The sequence below is a fragment of the Pieris napi genome, chromosome 18 (assembly GCF_905475465.1).
Source record: "Pieris napi chromosome 18, ilPieNapi1.2, whole genome shotgun sequence".
NCBI lineage: Eukaryota > Metazoa > Arthropoda > Insecta > Lepidoptera > Pieridae > Pieris > Pieris napi.
In genome coordinates this window covers 1,518,322-1,534,537 of record NC_062251.1, presented here as the reverse complement: position 1 = coordinate 1,534,537, position 16,216 = coordinate 1,518,322, and the positions used below count along the sequence as shown (strand labels likewise).

The window sequence follows — 16,216 nt, the reverse complement described above, 5'->3', positions numbered from 1 at the left end:
AACAATTCGTCGATAAAGTTAAATGCGTGCAGCTGCGTGATGCCTACATTTCCTTAAACCCATCGGTATCTACTAAACGGCGTTCTAAATATTTCCCTCAAAATTACATTTCCTGTGAATTTGAACCGATTCGGACCGATAGATTTTGAGAAATTTTGAAAAATCTTAAAAAAATAAGAAATATTTTTTTTTAAGTGATTTCTTTATCGATCAACTTCAAAAACTAATCCGCCTTTGAGCTTGAAAAACCACGCCGATCGCCACCAAGCCGGTCAAAAGCGGTTGAATCGTTCGAACGAAAGAAAGAAACCCGAAAAAGTGTTGTTTCGGGATTACTCCGAAATTTGTGGTTCGATCAATTAAAATTGCAAAATTACTGAGGATGATAAAACTGCGTCGAATGCCGCCAACCGCGTGAAAATTGCTTGATCCATTCAAAAGTTATTGCGGTTTGAAAATTCCAAAAATAGTGTTCTATGAAACTTCTATCAGACTTTCGAGCTGGGAGAGCTCAAATGCATATAAATGTTATTTCTTTGAACTCAGCGAGCTCAAAATATCAATTTTAAGCGCCCAGGAATGGAATTAGCGGGAACTTGCAGGGATGGCCCTTTAGGTGAACCGTTTTTCTAAATTTTTTTTGTCAGATCAGGCGAATCCCTCTAGATAATCGTCAGATTATGAGACAGTACGTTTAGAACATAAAGATGAACCACATATATCTTAATCTGACGCGCTTGAGTATTTCAAAATTGCGATTTTTTTTTGCAAATTATGAAAATGTTCGTGGGTTGGAGTCCCATCGAAATCGTCAGATTAGTGAATGAGAGCTTTTTTTTTGGTGCACTTAAGTGTTAACACTCCCTTAGAAAATCTGACGCGCTCGATAATTTTTATTTTTTTTTCATTTTCAACCCTTAAATACAACCACCCGCATCATGCAAACGATCAGATTAACATACGTACATTATTAAAAATACGTAGGGCATTGATGCTATCAATATCTGACGCGCTCGAGGATGTCCATGCAACAGTTTTTTTTACATATTTAACAATCTATAGCCGCTTCCCCCACCGATGAAAAGGTATATATCATATAACATTTTTTTCTTCTTATTATCTAAGCTTTGCATCCCAATAGGTCTCTACGACGCTCGAGTAAATCCCCATTTAGCATCGTGGGCTCCCCTACCATTACCTCTTTTCGCGGAAATATTACCTTGGTAAGATAGGGATCCATTATTACCACTCCTTATTCGTTTTTAAACTTTTATTTGGTAGAATTACAATATAAACTAAAACTATATTTATGGTTGTTGCGATCTATTTCAAGAAAGTAAAATTAAGTCAACGAGTATCACTAACATTTTGCACAAAATAATTTCCGTAGAATAGACATCCTCGTGTTGTTATAGTAAAATGTTTTGCAAACATTCTGAAAAATAAATATAGTTTAAAAAAACTAAAAAACACGCTTTTAAAGCACATCAAAGTAAAAGTGAAAAAATTTATTACGCAATATGCACTTGTACCATTATTCTTTAATTGAGGTCATATTGAATGTTCAATATCGTTTATCGATTGAGTTCTGTTTAAGATAAACAAAATAACTGAAGTTATGTAACCTTACATTAGTTAATCTGAATTTATATAAATTACGCGTCACGTTGTTTGTCCGCTATGGACTCCTAAACTACTTAACCGATTTCAATCAAATTGGCACACCGTGTGCAGTTTGATCTAACTTAAAAGATAGGATATCTTAAACCTTAGCCACAGCAACGCTTGGCCGAGTCTACTAGTTGTATTATATTTCTGTATCCATGAAGTATTAATAAGTAAAACTAAAATAAATAAAACGTAATATTAATTATATTTTTAATATCATCTAATACAGCCATAAGAATACTTTTATAAATAATCCCTCGCCTTATAACTAATTTTGTTTAACACATATTTACGTAGAATACATAACTATGTAAAACAATCTTGTATTACACGATATACACTTTTAGTAGCGGTTTCGTTACCACCGGTTCGATGTATATCAAACAGCCTTGCGATTCTGTAACTCACTTTTTTAACGCGGTTTGCGAGTTCGAAAAGTGAGTTACAGAATCGCAAGGCAGGTGGGCTGAAAAGTTCGTAGGCTAACATAGAAACAATCTTATTGATCGTATTTGATTTGATTATATTCAATATGGGCGACACAACTATAGCGGTCATACAATTGATACCATTTTTATAGTAAGATTTGTCTTCCTCAACATAGGTTTCAGTTTCGTCGATTACCTCTTTATCAGCGCAAAACAGTCCAGCGACCATTCTCTGGTCTGAAGACAGGAAAAGTCGCTAGAGGCAAGGTCCGTATACGTTGGAATAAATTCATTTTTTTTTAAGACCATTCACACCAATTGACCTAGTCCCATGCTAAGCTGGTGAAGCTTGTGTTATGGGTACTAGGCAACGGATATACATACATATTATAGATAGACAGAGATATAAATACATATTTAAACGCCCAAGACCTAAGCACAGCAGCAGAAACTAATTAAAACGACATTTGTCAAATTTATTCACGTGTCTTTTAAAGGGCTAACTAAAAATCATATTTATTTAATAGGGTACGAACTTTTCAGCCCCCCTAATATGTCCGTAGCTTTGTGCAGCGGAAGTTAGAAGTTTAGCGACCTAAGTCCAATAGCTTTTTCACTTTTAATAAGCTTTTAACTTTTAATTCTTGTTTCTTGCCCGGACCACAGCCTTGCGATTCTGTAACTCACTTTACGAACTCACACAGCGGTTTTCACAGCAGCGGTCGCGCTCAAATCAGTCGTGAAGCAGTCATTTTATAGATTTGGATTCGAAAAGTGAGTTACAAAATCGCAGGGCAGATATCGAACCAATACTACCGCTACGAAAAGTGTAACTAAAACAACGATTTATATAAAGATATATATGTTTACTAACATATAAACTACTGTCTCATGTTGGAGCGCATACGGAATAAATTTACGCGTTTTCTTTATTACAGATTGTATGGCATCCCTACTAAATGTATCCTACACCATTTGTCTTAGTAATGGTACCCCAATAAACTAGAAACAAGACAGTTGGCCTATCTACTTAAAGCCTTGTGGTGAACAACCCAAGTTAATCAAGGACTTTCTTTGTACCTAGGGGATGAGAAGGCAATATGTTTGCCAGAGGCTAGAATCTGTTGCACAAATCCTGTTAAAGACGTTGTCTACTGAAGGCTATCTCCAAGTTTTGACATCTTAGTCTGCGCAGAGTGAGTTCACAGCGATATTGTGTATCTTATGTATTCAATATTATAGTATAAGATCCCGATATACAACGACCTTCACCGAGATGCTTATTTAATGAAACGTATTTTATATTTAATTTAATATGTCAATAAATATAATCCATATGGGTTGCCTAGCAAATTTCAGTCCAGAGTATGTTTAATTAATATTAAAAAAAAAATATTTTTTTATAATTTGCATGTAGTAAACTTTTTTAATTTTTTTCAATCAATACTTTTAATCAGGGTAGTATTATATATGTATCACTATAACTTTCTTTTTTACTAAAGATGTATATATATACTTTAGTGTCACATAAAAAATATACACATAAATAATTAATTGATTAAAAACAACCTAACGTTTGCATATTCTATGGGCTTCATACTTTCGATTGGTATAGAATTTATCTAATAATCATACCGGTTAAATGTTTAAAAAAATTTTTTTTTTAATATTAATTAAACATACTCTGGACTGAAATTTGCTAGGCAACCCATATGGATTATATTTATTGAAATATTAAATTAAATATAAAATAAGTTTCATTAAATAAGCATCTCGGTGAAGGTCGTTGTATATCGGGATCTTAGACCATTATATATTTTTCGAAATTATCGTATTGGCGTAATTAATAAAAATAATAGAAGAACTACAACTCAGTCTTGCTTAATCTCTTGGAACCCCACAAATCCGTCCCATCCCCCGTTCTCTCCGCCCGCTTCATCACCACTTCCTTCGGCACCGTCTTCAGGTCATACGCCCATCCGATTTTCGCAAACAAATCTATAAACAGCGTCGTCCAATTAAGGACGTTGTTCCCCAGTTCAGCAGCTCTGTAGTCCCATGGGTACGTGTGGTGGTAGTTGTGAAAACCTTCTCCCAGTGCCACGACGCTGACAATCTCGTTTTGGGTCGGTTGGATGTTCTTGTCGTATGGTTTGTAGCCCCACAGATGGGCGAGGCTGTTGATTGTGAAGGTCGCGTGGAGGTTGCAGGCGTAACGGAGGAAGCAGAAGTGCCAGGCGACGTTGAAACTCTCGCCCCAGAAGTAAACCGGGATTATTGTTGGGAGAACGAAACCCACGAGTCCGATAAATGGGATGGCGTATCTGTAAAAAAAGTACCTTCTGTATCCAGTGGCATAACAATAGGGTGGCAGGGCTGGCAAAAGGTATTATATTCTATGGATGAATGTGAAGTCTCCAATACGCATTGGGCTAGTGTGGGGACTACAGACCATTCCCTCTCGCCTAAGAGAGGAGGCCTATGGCCATTAGTGGGACATATACCACGTGTAATTGAGTACGCTAAAAATCTCGAAGCATATTAAAATTAAACTGAGTTAGGACAATTTTTACTGATATCAAAAGAATTTGCCACGGACCCTAGGTGGTATAGTTACGCTACTGCCTGTATCAGTAACAATCACATTTTTTTTTTGTAAAACATAGTAACTATCTAAATTTTAATTTATTATGGATGATGATGATTCGTTGCGCAAAAGCACCGTCTTTATTACCTTGCCTACACTTGAACCCCACGGCCCAATACATCTCCAAAAAAAAAATCAAAGTTGGTAGGAAAGACATATATCTATCTGTATCTTCATAAAGCCTTGTGGTGGTGAACAACGCAAGTTAATCAAGCATTCGGTTTCTTTGTACCTAGGGGATATGTGCGAAGGCAATATGCGATACCAAGGGCCAGAACCAGTTGCACTTTGCCTACTGAATGCTGTCTCTCACACTATTATCTGACGTGAGTTCGCAGAGTGAGTTCACAGCGATATTGTGTATTCAATATTATATATGTTACTGTAAAAGCTCGAACTGTAGTAAATCCTAAGATATTCCAGTAAAACCTTAGATCTACCAATTCCTAATGGTAAATGTCCTAAAAGGTTTGCGATTCAAACTCTTACCACCATTCCGTTGGTAAATCTTAGGATTTACATTAATGGCACGGTAAATGTTGAAAAACAAAAATATGTAATTAAGTTAGACTAGCTTATGTAAGCATTATGTTTGTATTTTGTTGTTAAATTCCAAATAGAGAACTACTGATTCAGTTATATAGATATGATAAAGATTGAGATATTCAGAGATATGTTATATATTCATTATGTGTTTTTTCAAAATAATTTAAATAAGTTGGTATTAGTTTGTACTTATTACTATCATATGATACCTATGTACCTGTTTTGTCTAATAGCTCATTAAAGTAAATAATAAAGAATTACTCATTGTTTTATTCCTAAAACCAACATCTACCAGCTGACAGTGGTAAAACCTAGCATATATATAATGAATTCGAATGGTAAAAGCTCGAAAAAATCGTCGTGTTTTCAGAAATATTTACATTTACCAACTCATGTCGATAAAAGATTAACCGTAGTTCGAACTTTTACAGTAACATATATTTATCGACATTATCGTATTGGCTTAGTATTGTAATAGTGTATTTTATATTTTCCGCCTGTTATTCAAATCCCGTACCTGATAGCTCCTTTTTTGAGTTGGTAAACCGTACTAATTTATAATTACGGGTTCATTTTACATTTACTCAGATTACCTCTTTTGAAACTGTAATACAGCGTTAGTGTTGAGGTCGCTGAAGTCCACGAATTTGCCTCGACGTGCGACCTCTGGATGCTTCTTGACGATCAGCCATCCGACGTGACAATAGAAGAAGCCACGAGTGGAGTTGTGAGGATCTGCATCTGTGTCTGCATACCTTTGAACAAATATTTTATTTCGATGATGAGGATATAAAAAATGCGTAAACAAAGTACACATGTCAGAAGTGAAACTTCTTTGTAAATTAATTATTACTAAGGTAAACGCCCCAATGATCATGTACCAGTATATGATCACTCCATGTATTTGTATATCTATATTCACACTGTATAAGTGCTAATGATAATATAAATAAATAAATAATCTGCGTTTACTGCACAAGACGTTATGCGACGGAATTGCCATCTAAAGTTCTAATATGTAACTACTAAACGAATAAATCAACCAATAGCGTGTATTTTCTCTCGATCTCCCTTACTCCCCCTCTCAATCTTTCTCACTATAGCTCTCTTCGACCTCTAACTTCATGGCCTCATGCTACGTTCGCCCTTTCTCACTCTCTCTCAATCGGTCTCAATCGCTCTCTGCCTTTTCTTCGACAAAAACGCTGCAGATCTTCGTGACGCTTGTATTATTATTATTGCGTGGGGTGGTAGGTATTTCCAAACCAATTCGACTTAGGGTCCTTCAAAAGAGCGTACACATTCTTAAAAGGCCGCCAACGCACTCGCGAGCCCTCTGGCAATAAGTGTCCATGGGTGGTAGGTATTTCCGAACCGATTCGACTAAGGGTCCTTCAAAGGAACGTAGCAATTCTTAAAAGGCCGGCAACGCACTCGCGAGCCCTCTGGCATTGAGTATCCGTGGGTGGAAGTTATTTCCGAACCAATTCGACTTTGGGTCCTTCAAAACAGCGTACCAATTCTTAAAAGGCCGGCAACGCACTCGCGAGTCCTCTGGCATTGTGTCCATGGGCTCACTTAACATCAGATGAGCTTCCTGCCCTTTTTTTTTTTTACTTGATGTTTGATCCACTTACCTGTGATGAAGGCGGTGGTCTCTTGCCCAATTATAAGCTGTGTACTGGTAGGATAAAGAATGCATGACCATCAGAAGAATCTGCAGAGGAGTTGTCGCTTTGAATGATCTGTGGGACCACAGTCTATGAGCGCCTGCGCATACGCCGATTTGTGCCAATACATATAAAACGTATGCTGTAAAAATATAATATATTATTAATGGCTCAAATATAAGAGTCTATCCTCCAATGGTGGAGACTCTTGGGCCGTGGGATTGGTACTACCGGTGAACCCAGAGCTGGTGCTTTATACTTAATACGCACACTGCCACAGGGACCAAACTTTTTAAATTTGTTTTAATTTTCTTTTTATAAATTTTTGATTATTATTTTTAAGGTTAAGAATATTGTATATACTGTATATTAGTGTGTTTGAAATAAATTATTCCAGACTCATTCCTCGTAACCGTATTTAGGTATGTGTGTGTGTAAGGCAGGGTAGAATGGTACAGAATAAGGACAAAGCAATGGCGAAATTTAGAAGAGGCCTATGTCGAGAGATATCCTGATTAGTGGTATTTAATTTAATATCTAATAAATAGTCTAGACTCAAGACTCTACAGTCTACAGTAGTGGCATTGCTGGCCTAGTCTCTTATATCAGCCCTGCGATTCTGTAACTCACACTCTGATAAACTTAACTACCAGCTCCCACCTTTTCAGAATGCCAAATCATAAAATGACTGCTTCACGACTGATTTGAGAGCGACCGCCGATGCGAAAACCGCTGTGTGAGTTCGAAAAGTGAGTTACAGAACCGCAAGGCAGCTCTGCGATTCTGTAACTCACACTCACAGAATCGCAGGGCTGAGGTTGTGGATTCAATCATTCGTTGTGCGCATTTAACATTCGCTCGAACGGAAAATATCGTGATGAAACCGGATTTAGGACCCAAAAAGGCGACATGTGTCCGGCAACTGATGAACTACTTGCCTATTAGATGGACAAATAATGAAACAGATACAGAAATCTGAGGCCCAGACCTAAAAAGGTTCTAGCGCCCCTGACTCATTTATTTATTTATACTAGCGACCCGCCCGGTTTCGCACGGATGCAATGCTGATACTAAATTCAGAGTGCTTTGGGTCGTTCCCGCAATTTTTAAATCTGTAATATCTTCGAAAATATTCATTTAAATCATATGCTGTAAAGGGCCATATAGATTTTTTTTAATTGGATAAGGATTAATGCTGTATTGGTTAAAATCGCTTCGAAAATTAGCCATAATTTGTCGTAAAAAGTATGTGACAAAAAAATCTTATTGTGGGATATCCATGAGAGGTAGACATATACCATCGTGGAGTTTTCTGTAACCTTTTCAATGTGTATAATAGTTAGTACATTATTTTGATAAATCTCGTAGGGTTTGCAATGTAAGCGGAAAAAATGTAATTATTTACGATTTACGACATCACATTAGAAACCACAAAAATAACAGTATTTCTCCACTATTTATTGGATGTTATTATACATATAAACCTTCCCCTTCACTCTATCTATTAATAAAAACCTTATCAAAATCCGTTGCGTAGTTTTAAAGATTTAAGCATACATAGGGACAGAGAAAGCGACTTTGTTTTATACTGTGTGATGAACAGAAGTTTCCTTTCTCTAAGAACTCTTCTTTCTCTTCTCTAAGAACCCTAAACCTGAAAAGAAACTTTAGAAACTTACTGAATAATATAGTAGACCAATACGCTCTCGTCCACCCCAAGTATAAAGCGTACGCTGAAGCGGAATGCACATAAATCAGTGACATTGTCACAGAATATATTAGCTCATATTTCCTGGGCCCAGCTTGTGGAGCTACCAATTTCTCTAGATTCCCCTCCGTCGATTCCAATCCAATTTCTTCTGATATATTCGGAGCCATGTTTTATCTGGAATCAATAGTTTTATTTGTTAGGTGTATTTAAGGGCGGAAACATTGGTTCAAGTTTCCTGGGGCGGCAAATTTGGGAACCGAATTTTTTTTGCCACCTCATAAAAATCAAAAAATATTCTGTATGACGGTTTTCTGCCTTGCGATTCTGTAACTCACTTTTCGAACTCACACAGCGGTTTGCGCATCGGCGGTCGCTCTCAAATCAGTCGTGAAGCAGTAATTTTATAATTTGGCATTCAGATAAGATGGGAGCTTGTAGTTTATTGTTTATAAGAATGCCAAATCATAAAATGACTGCTTCAACGACTAATTGAGAGCGACCGCCAATACGAAAACCGCTGTGTGAGTTCGAAAAGTGAGTTACAGAATCGCAAGGCTGGTGTTTTACAGATAGAAGTCTGCAACAAATTTTGCCGATGACTTTCCCCTCTAAATATTCTACAGTTAACAGCTAGTTCGTCATACTGACTTATGACTTTGACCCGATTAGCCAGCAGATCAAACGCAAATGGAAATGGACAGGCCATACACTCCGAAGGGATCCAAATCATATTCCCTTGCTTGATTGGAACCCGCAAGGAAAGCGGTCGTATAGTTGCAGTATGAGGCAAAGAGAGTCGGAAAGACTTGGAGCGAGGTGAATAGGATCATTTAAATATTAATTAAATTTATAAAAAGCTTTATTAATATACTTCGCGAATATAAGAGATTTTACACTAGGTCTCCAGCCCTGCGATTCTGTAACTCACTTTTCGAACTCACACAGCGGTTTTCGCATCGGCGGTCGCTCTCAAATCAGTCGTGAAGCAGTCATTTTATGATTTGGCATTCTGAAAATGTGGGAGCTTTTAGTTTATTGTTTATCAGAATGCCAAATCATAAAATGACTGCTTCACGACTGATTTGAGAGCGACCGCCGATGCGAAAACCGCTTTGTGAGTTACAGAATCGCAGGGCTGGATGGTTTGATTAATTTTGTAGGTACTCAAAAATCAGACCCAAAAAATATTTTTAGTGCAATTTCATTGTTTGAACTGGAGCGAATCAATCCCAAAGATTAGGATCATTTAAATAATCGTCAAATTTATAAATATTATTACATATTACTATACTTCGCGAATATAACAGATTATACACGTGTATTTGTATTTAAGAAAGTTCATGGTAGGCCCTCAGAGCTTGATTTGGTAGTGGGCTGATCAATTAAAAAAAAGCATTATTAAATGCCTATCTGATACCTAATCTGCTGTTTTGATAGTAATTGTTATTGTATGTTTATGTTTTGTTACATAATTTACCATAATTGTCGTGTATTACAGAAAAGATAACTTGTAACATACTGAAGAAATACCATTATATATAGTGTGGTGAACTTTAATAAAATAATTAATAATGTTCAAATCGGTTAGTTAAAAAAAATGCTTAGTTAAGAGAATTATGATTAAAACTATTTTGTTGGAAGAGAATATTTGGTTTTTATATATAATATGTTGTATATATTAGACTTAGGAGTTTACCGACATAGAGAATTATTAAATTTTAAATTAATTTTTTTGCTGCCTCCAACTTCGATGTTGTTCACTTTGAAGTAGAGACTCTTTATTTCAATTAAAGATTTAAGTTGGCGCCTGGTAGATAGTACCGGTGACCCCAGAGCTGGTGCTTTCCTTAACGAATAAGTATAGCAATGTGAGTAAACGCAGGGAATTTTGCCAGCGTTAAACACTGCCACAGGGACCAAACTGTTTAAATTTGATTTAATTTTCTATTTATTAATTTTTAATTTATATAAATAAATAAAACCTTTATTCACTGATTCATCAGTGTTGGTCTAGTGGATGAATGGACTCTCTTTCTTGAATCACAGATTGCCTTAGACACAAAGATTCTGGCTCGGAACGCAGGTCTTGACGACGACTTGACGTGACCAGATCAGACCAGACCAGAAAGACTGTCCCTTTTTCCAATTACGAGTCCCAGTGTCCCAAAAATGAACACCAGAATAAAAAAAAATGTGTGCGTGTACTAGGTGTACACACGTAAGAAGTGAAACTTCTTTATGTTCTTATTTTTCGAAAAAATGATCTACTATATGCAACTTTACAGAAATTCGTTAAATAAAGTTAAATTAGATAAAGTTTAACAAAAGGCTTTTATTATCATAGACATGAATACAAATACAATTATTTCATTTTAACTTATTACTGTACTACTATGTAGTACTAAGATTATTACAGAATTTCATTAATGTAATAAAATTATTAGTATTACTATCATTGTTATCGTTATTATATATTGTTGTTACTAATGGCTTCGAATCTCTTCGGATCACCCGTGGTAGGGACAAGAAAAAGATGGCGCATAACCGAAAAATGTGACAAATGTGTGTAAAGTTTGACTTCAAAAAGCAACATGGCGCGTAACCTGCTACAAAATTTCTCCCATACGTCGATAAAGAAGTTTCACTTCAAAAGATGGCGCGTAACGGAAAAATGTGACGCGTAACGAAAAAATGTTACACTAAATTTTTTTCCAACCCCGATAAAGAAGTTTCACTTCAAAAAAACATTTGGCCCTGTTCTATAAAAAAAAACATGCCGAAAGTTTTATTCTTATTTGAAATTTTCCCCGGCTATATTAAAACAAATTTGTTTTTCTGATAAATATTTTGGGTACCTATATTTTTTAATTCGTAACTTTTAAGCCAACTAACATTTTCTAAATAAATAAAGTGTTTTTTTTCATTGAGTAATTATTATTTGACCTAAATTAAACTAAAATTATAATAATATGACTATAAATTAAAATATGGCCCGTTTTGAGTCAAATAATAAATGGTCACTTTAATTAGGTATACCTAGTAAAGAAAATCACGAAGCATATACTAAAATCTAAGTCAAATAAGGGTTTTATTTATTCACCTATCCTAATTAACAAAATCAGAACAAGAAATGTGTTATAACAACATTCTCAATTTACAACATACGACGATTTTAATGGCACCAAAAAATATAAAACCTATATCGAACGGAAAGGGAATTATTTCCATTGCAATTGTTTTATTCAAGGACAAATTACTAGTATCATTCCGCTTGTCATAAAACCTTATTGTTAAAAAAAAAAGTAAAACACGCCTTATTTACATCCTATTTCTTGGGTTTTAACGCGATGACTAACTTTATATAGATTTCTACAAATAATTGTCTTTAAATTGCAATTTCTACAATTAAAACGAATAACTAACATGAATTTTTCTTCAGTAGTAGTCTAATTGTCTTCTACAGTAGATAAAAAATCAGTGGCACTACAACCTTTTTAGGTCTGGGCCTCAGATTGCTGTATCTGTTTCATGATCATTGTTCAATCTAATAGGCAAGGGGATCAGCCTCCTGTGCCTGACTGCATCGACTTTTGGGTGTACGGCAAGCCGGTTTCCTCACGATGTTTTCCTTCGTACGAGCGAATGTTAAATGCGCTGAGAAAGTCCATTGGTGCCGGGGATCGAACCTACGACCTCAGGGATGACAGTCGCAAGGCCTCCTGTATCGGACACACTCCTCACGGTTTTCTCTCGATGTTTCCTTCCACCTTTCGAGCGAATGCAATCGAACCTAGGATCTCAGGGTGAGGGTCGCACGCTGAAGCCACTAGGCCAACACTGCTCAAATTGCAAAAGTGTAGTTTCTAAGCACAAAACTTTAAGACGGCGTGACGTTTATAACCCTGACGTCTGAGGAAGGTTCTTATGGAGAGAAAACTTGGCAAAAATTGCAATGGAAAACCGAACAGTCTCTGTGGGGGTATATCAAAATGTTCCATAATAATAATTTATTTATTGCAAGAATATGGTACAAAAATGTGTAAGGTTGCACAATGGCGCGCAAATTTGTCTTTAAAGATATTTTACATTATTAGTCAAATGAATTGGTCAATTCTTATATTATTTGTATCATACATATCATATCATACGTTATTAATATATCAACTACAGTTTCTCGTGCAAATAATCATTTAAAAAGTCGGTAGATCTTTGAATTCTTTTGGTAAATTATTGTAAACCATAATTGCCATACAAATGATGTTTTTCCTATACAACTCCGGATTAATTATTGGCACAGCCAATTTCTCTCCATCTCTACTTCGACAGATGTTCATTCCCGTTGACTTAAGAATATGTATGTTCTTTTGCACACATAAAAACTTTTCTAAAATATCCATACAGCCCTGCGATTCTGTAACTCACTTTTCGAACTCACACAGCGGTTTTCAGATCGCCGGTCGCTCTCAAATCAGTCGTGAAGCAGTCATTTTATGATTTGGCATTCTGAAAAGGTGGGAGCTTTTAGTTTATTGTTTATCAGAATGCCAAATCATAAAATGACTGCTTCACGACTGATTTGAGAGCGACCGCCGATGCGAAAACCGCTGTGTGAGTTCGAATAGTGAGTTACAGAATCGCAGGGCAGGGAAAAGATAAAATTTTGAGCTTTTTAAATAAAGGTACGCATATGTTGGTATGTACTAAATAGGTAGGCTAAGTAAAATCATATTAAGGAGAAACGAGGTTACGGGGGCAAATAGTATTTAATAGATTGACAGTCATTCCCAAGGTCTAAAATCAGCAAAATTACGTTAAGCACGTCTCTTTCGGATTCTTTGGGATTGTAACGGATTAAACAGTACTAATATATATAAATTCGGTCTGTCTGAATATATACGATCGGCTGATCAATTTTAAATAAAGCATTTAAGTTGTTTTGCTGATAATTGTTTTAGCTGTCTAACAAAAATTTATCGTATTTTTATTTATTTATTCACACAATGTTATTTTTTTACAAAACAAATAACTTAAAAATTATAAGGGATGCAACGCGCGGCCTTATCGCTAACCAGCGATCTCTTCCAGGCAACCCTAGTAAGGGAAAAAAGCGTGTGTGTACTTATGTACGTTAGAAGTTATACTTCATTGTTAACAAGATAAAAATCTTTTCAAACATTTTATTCTACGTTTGTAGAAAAAACTACACTAACAATAGAAAAAACTAAAATGTTGACTATAACTACATTCGATTACTATTATTATTGTACGATTTATAATACTATTTATTTCTATTACAGTACTATTTATTTCTGTTAACAACTTTTTGTGTTTACAGCAAATTATAGAAAGTTCCTTAAAGCTTCTTCAACTTTATTTTTTTGGAGTTTTTTCTTCTCCCGTAATAAGTTGTAATAATATAATATGTTGTGCAATTTAGGAATACATGTAAACAACTTGACATTTGACTACATGTTGACAAGCGTTATAGCACCGCCATCTTGTTTAGAGAAGCGTTCTGACAGGTTCTTGAAATAATGAATGTTTAAAGCTTTTTAATAACAATTTGTATAGATTTTAAAGTCAATAAATCAAATGGTTTTTAAATCTTTTCGAAGGAACGAGGATGTATTGTAAATTCACAAACATTTAATGTATGATTGCCAAGTTTTACAGTGGACTCTTGATAATTTGATTGTATTTCACGTCCCTTATTAATTGGTTAAAAAAAATGTTAATCTGTCCCGTCGGTAATTTTAAATAGAAGGAAAAGTTGCTCGCCAACATCCGATATTAAAAGAGTGGCGGAGAGTTTATTGCCAGTTCTTCCGTTCTACGCCCTTGATTTGAGCACTGGCAGTAAATATAAAATTCGAAGCATTTTATTAATTACTAGCTGACCGGGCAAACGTCGTTTTGCAATGTATAGCATTTATATTAAAAAAATAGGGGTTTAAATAATTAAAAAAAAAAAAAAAAAAATTGGGGTGGACTACCCTTAAAATTAAGGGGGAAGAAAAATAGATGTTGTCCGATTCTCAGACATATATATGCACACAAAATTTCATGAGAATCGGTCAAGCCGTTTCGGAGGAGTTTAACCACAAACACCGCGACACGAGAATTTTATATATTAGATTTATTTTTTGACGTTTTTATGTGTAGGTACATTGTGTTACCTATATGAATAAATGATTTTTGACTTTAGACTAATACCTATGAAGACCGGGCTTCCCTATTCTCTATAATTTGAAGTGTTTTTTATGCATCTATCAATTATTTGATAATTGAAAATTGATAATTTGAAATTGAAAGTGGTAATTTAAGATTTTTATCTTGAGTTTCAAATTATAGAGAGTCTTTTATTACATAAATACACAATATGCAGTCATATTTATTGTGTATTTATGTAATTTAAAACAATTAAAAATATTGACAATTGTTTTAAAAGCAACGTCATAATATGTACTGGTGCGTCGCCATTTTGACTAAAAAGTAAGTTTTTTGGCGGGTTTTTTAAATGTTTATTTTTGGGGGCCTCATAGCCTAGCGGTCTTATTAAGTGGCAGCTAGATGAGGGGTACCGGGTTCGATTCCCGGTTCGAGGGCAAGTTTTAATTTAATTTAAATTTGTTCTCGGCCTTTGGGAGGGTTGTGCGGTACCGGGCGAGTGCTTAAACCGTACATGGAGGACACGGTCGAATTTCTAAGGCAAGCACGAATTATAAAAATCTTATACTTGACGCTGGCTAATGCACAAATCGTGCCAAATCCATAAAAAAAAATTTATTTAGAATTTTTAGACATAACGCAAATAAAAAATTGGAGTCTATATTATTATTAAAAATTATCTGTTTAGCACGCAGTAAGCTATAGTTAATATTTAACTTGTTAATTTAATAATGTTAGCTAATTTGTATATTACGTGTGAGCTTTAGTGTTTCTTATTACCTTATAATTATAATTTATTACTGGTTATATGCAAATGTAATAAATCTATTATCCACGTGTTTACTAACAATTTATTATATGTCATTTATAACCACGACGATAAAACTACATTTAACAAAGAAAAATTATGTCTATGGTTAAAAGATTCATAATTAGCACTATTTTTAATATACTTTAGTTCGCGTTTCTTAATCACTATTAACTGTCAAACGGTTCGATACTTACGTCAACCACAAATGACAGAAATGTCGCTAAAAGTATATTATACAATTTCAAAACGATTTTAATACAATGGGGAAGACCTTAGACCACTAGAAACTTTTCCTGTAGAGTAGAGTAGTGGCGCTGATTGTTTGTTGAACAAGTATTACGTCACGCAATTTTTGGAGATTGATTATTACAACCCCCCCATGTAACGCGCCGTAACGTTTTTCTGTACCCAAGGATAGTAAAACATTTCGTGACCACCCAGTGAATCTTTATACCTTAAAGTTACCATTATGTGGTGTAAAGAACTGGAAAGTCGAAAATAAATAATAATGTTAACAATAACGCGTAATTCAATCCCCGCCCCGCATCGTAACGTTTTACAAAAGGT

At 35.2% G+C, this 16,216-nt stretch overlaps 1 protein-coding gene across 1 annotated transcript in view; it reads right to left on the bottom strand.

Moving 5' to 3' along the window:
• Positions 1-3,849: 3,849 nt before the first annotated feature.
• LOC125058767 (acyl-CoA Delta(11) desaturase-like) overlaps positions 3,850-16,216 on the bottom strand; it is a 29,960-nt gene continuing 17,593 nt past the window's right edge. Inside the window, exons 2-5 of the mRNA XM_047662921.1 lie at positions 8,639-8,844; positions 6,927-7,101; positions 5,883-6,044; positions 3,850-4,420 (exon numbers count right to left, since the gene is read on the bottom strand). Coding sequence (XP_047518877.1) covers positions 3,961-4,420; positions 5,883-6,044; positions 6,927-7,101; positions 8,639-8,837 — 996 coding nt within the window. The 5' untranslated portion in view covers positions 8,838-8,844 and the 3' untranslated portion in view covers positions 3,850-3,960. The remainder of the gene's footprint in view (positions 4,421-5,882; positions 6,045-6,926; positions 7,102-8,638; positions 8,845-16,216) is intronic.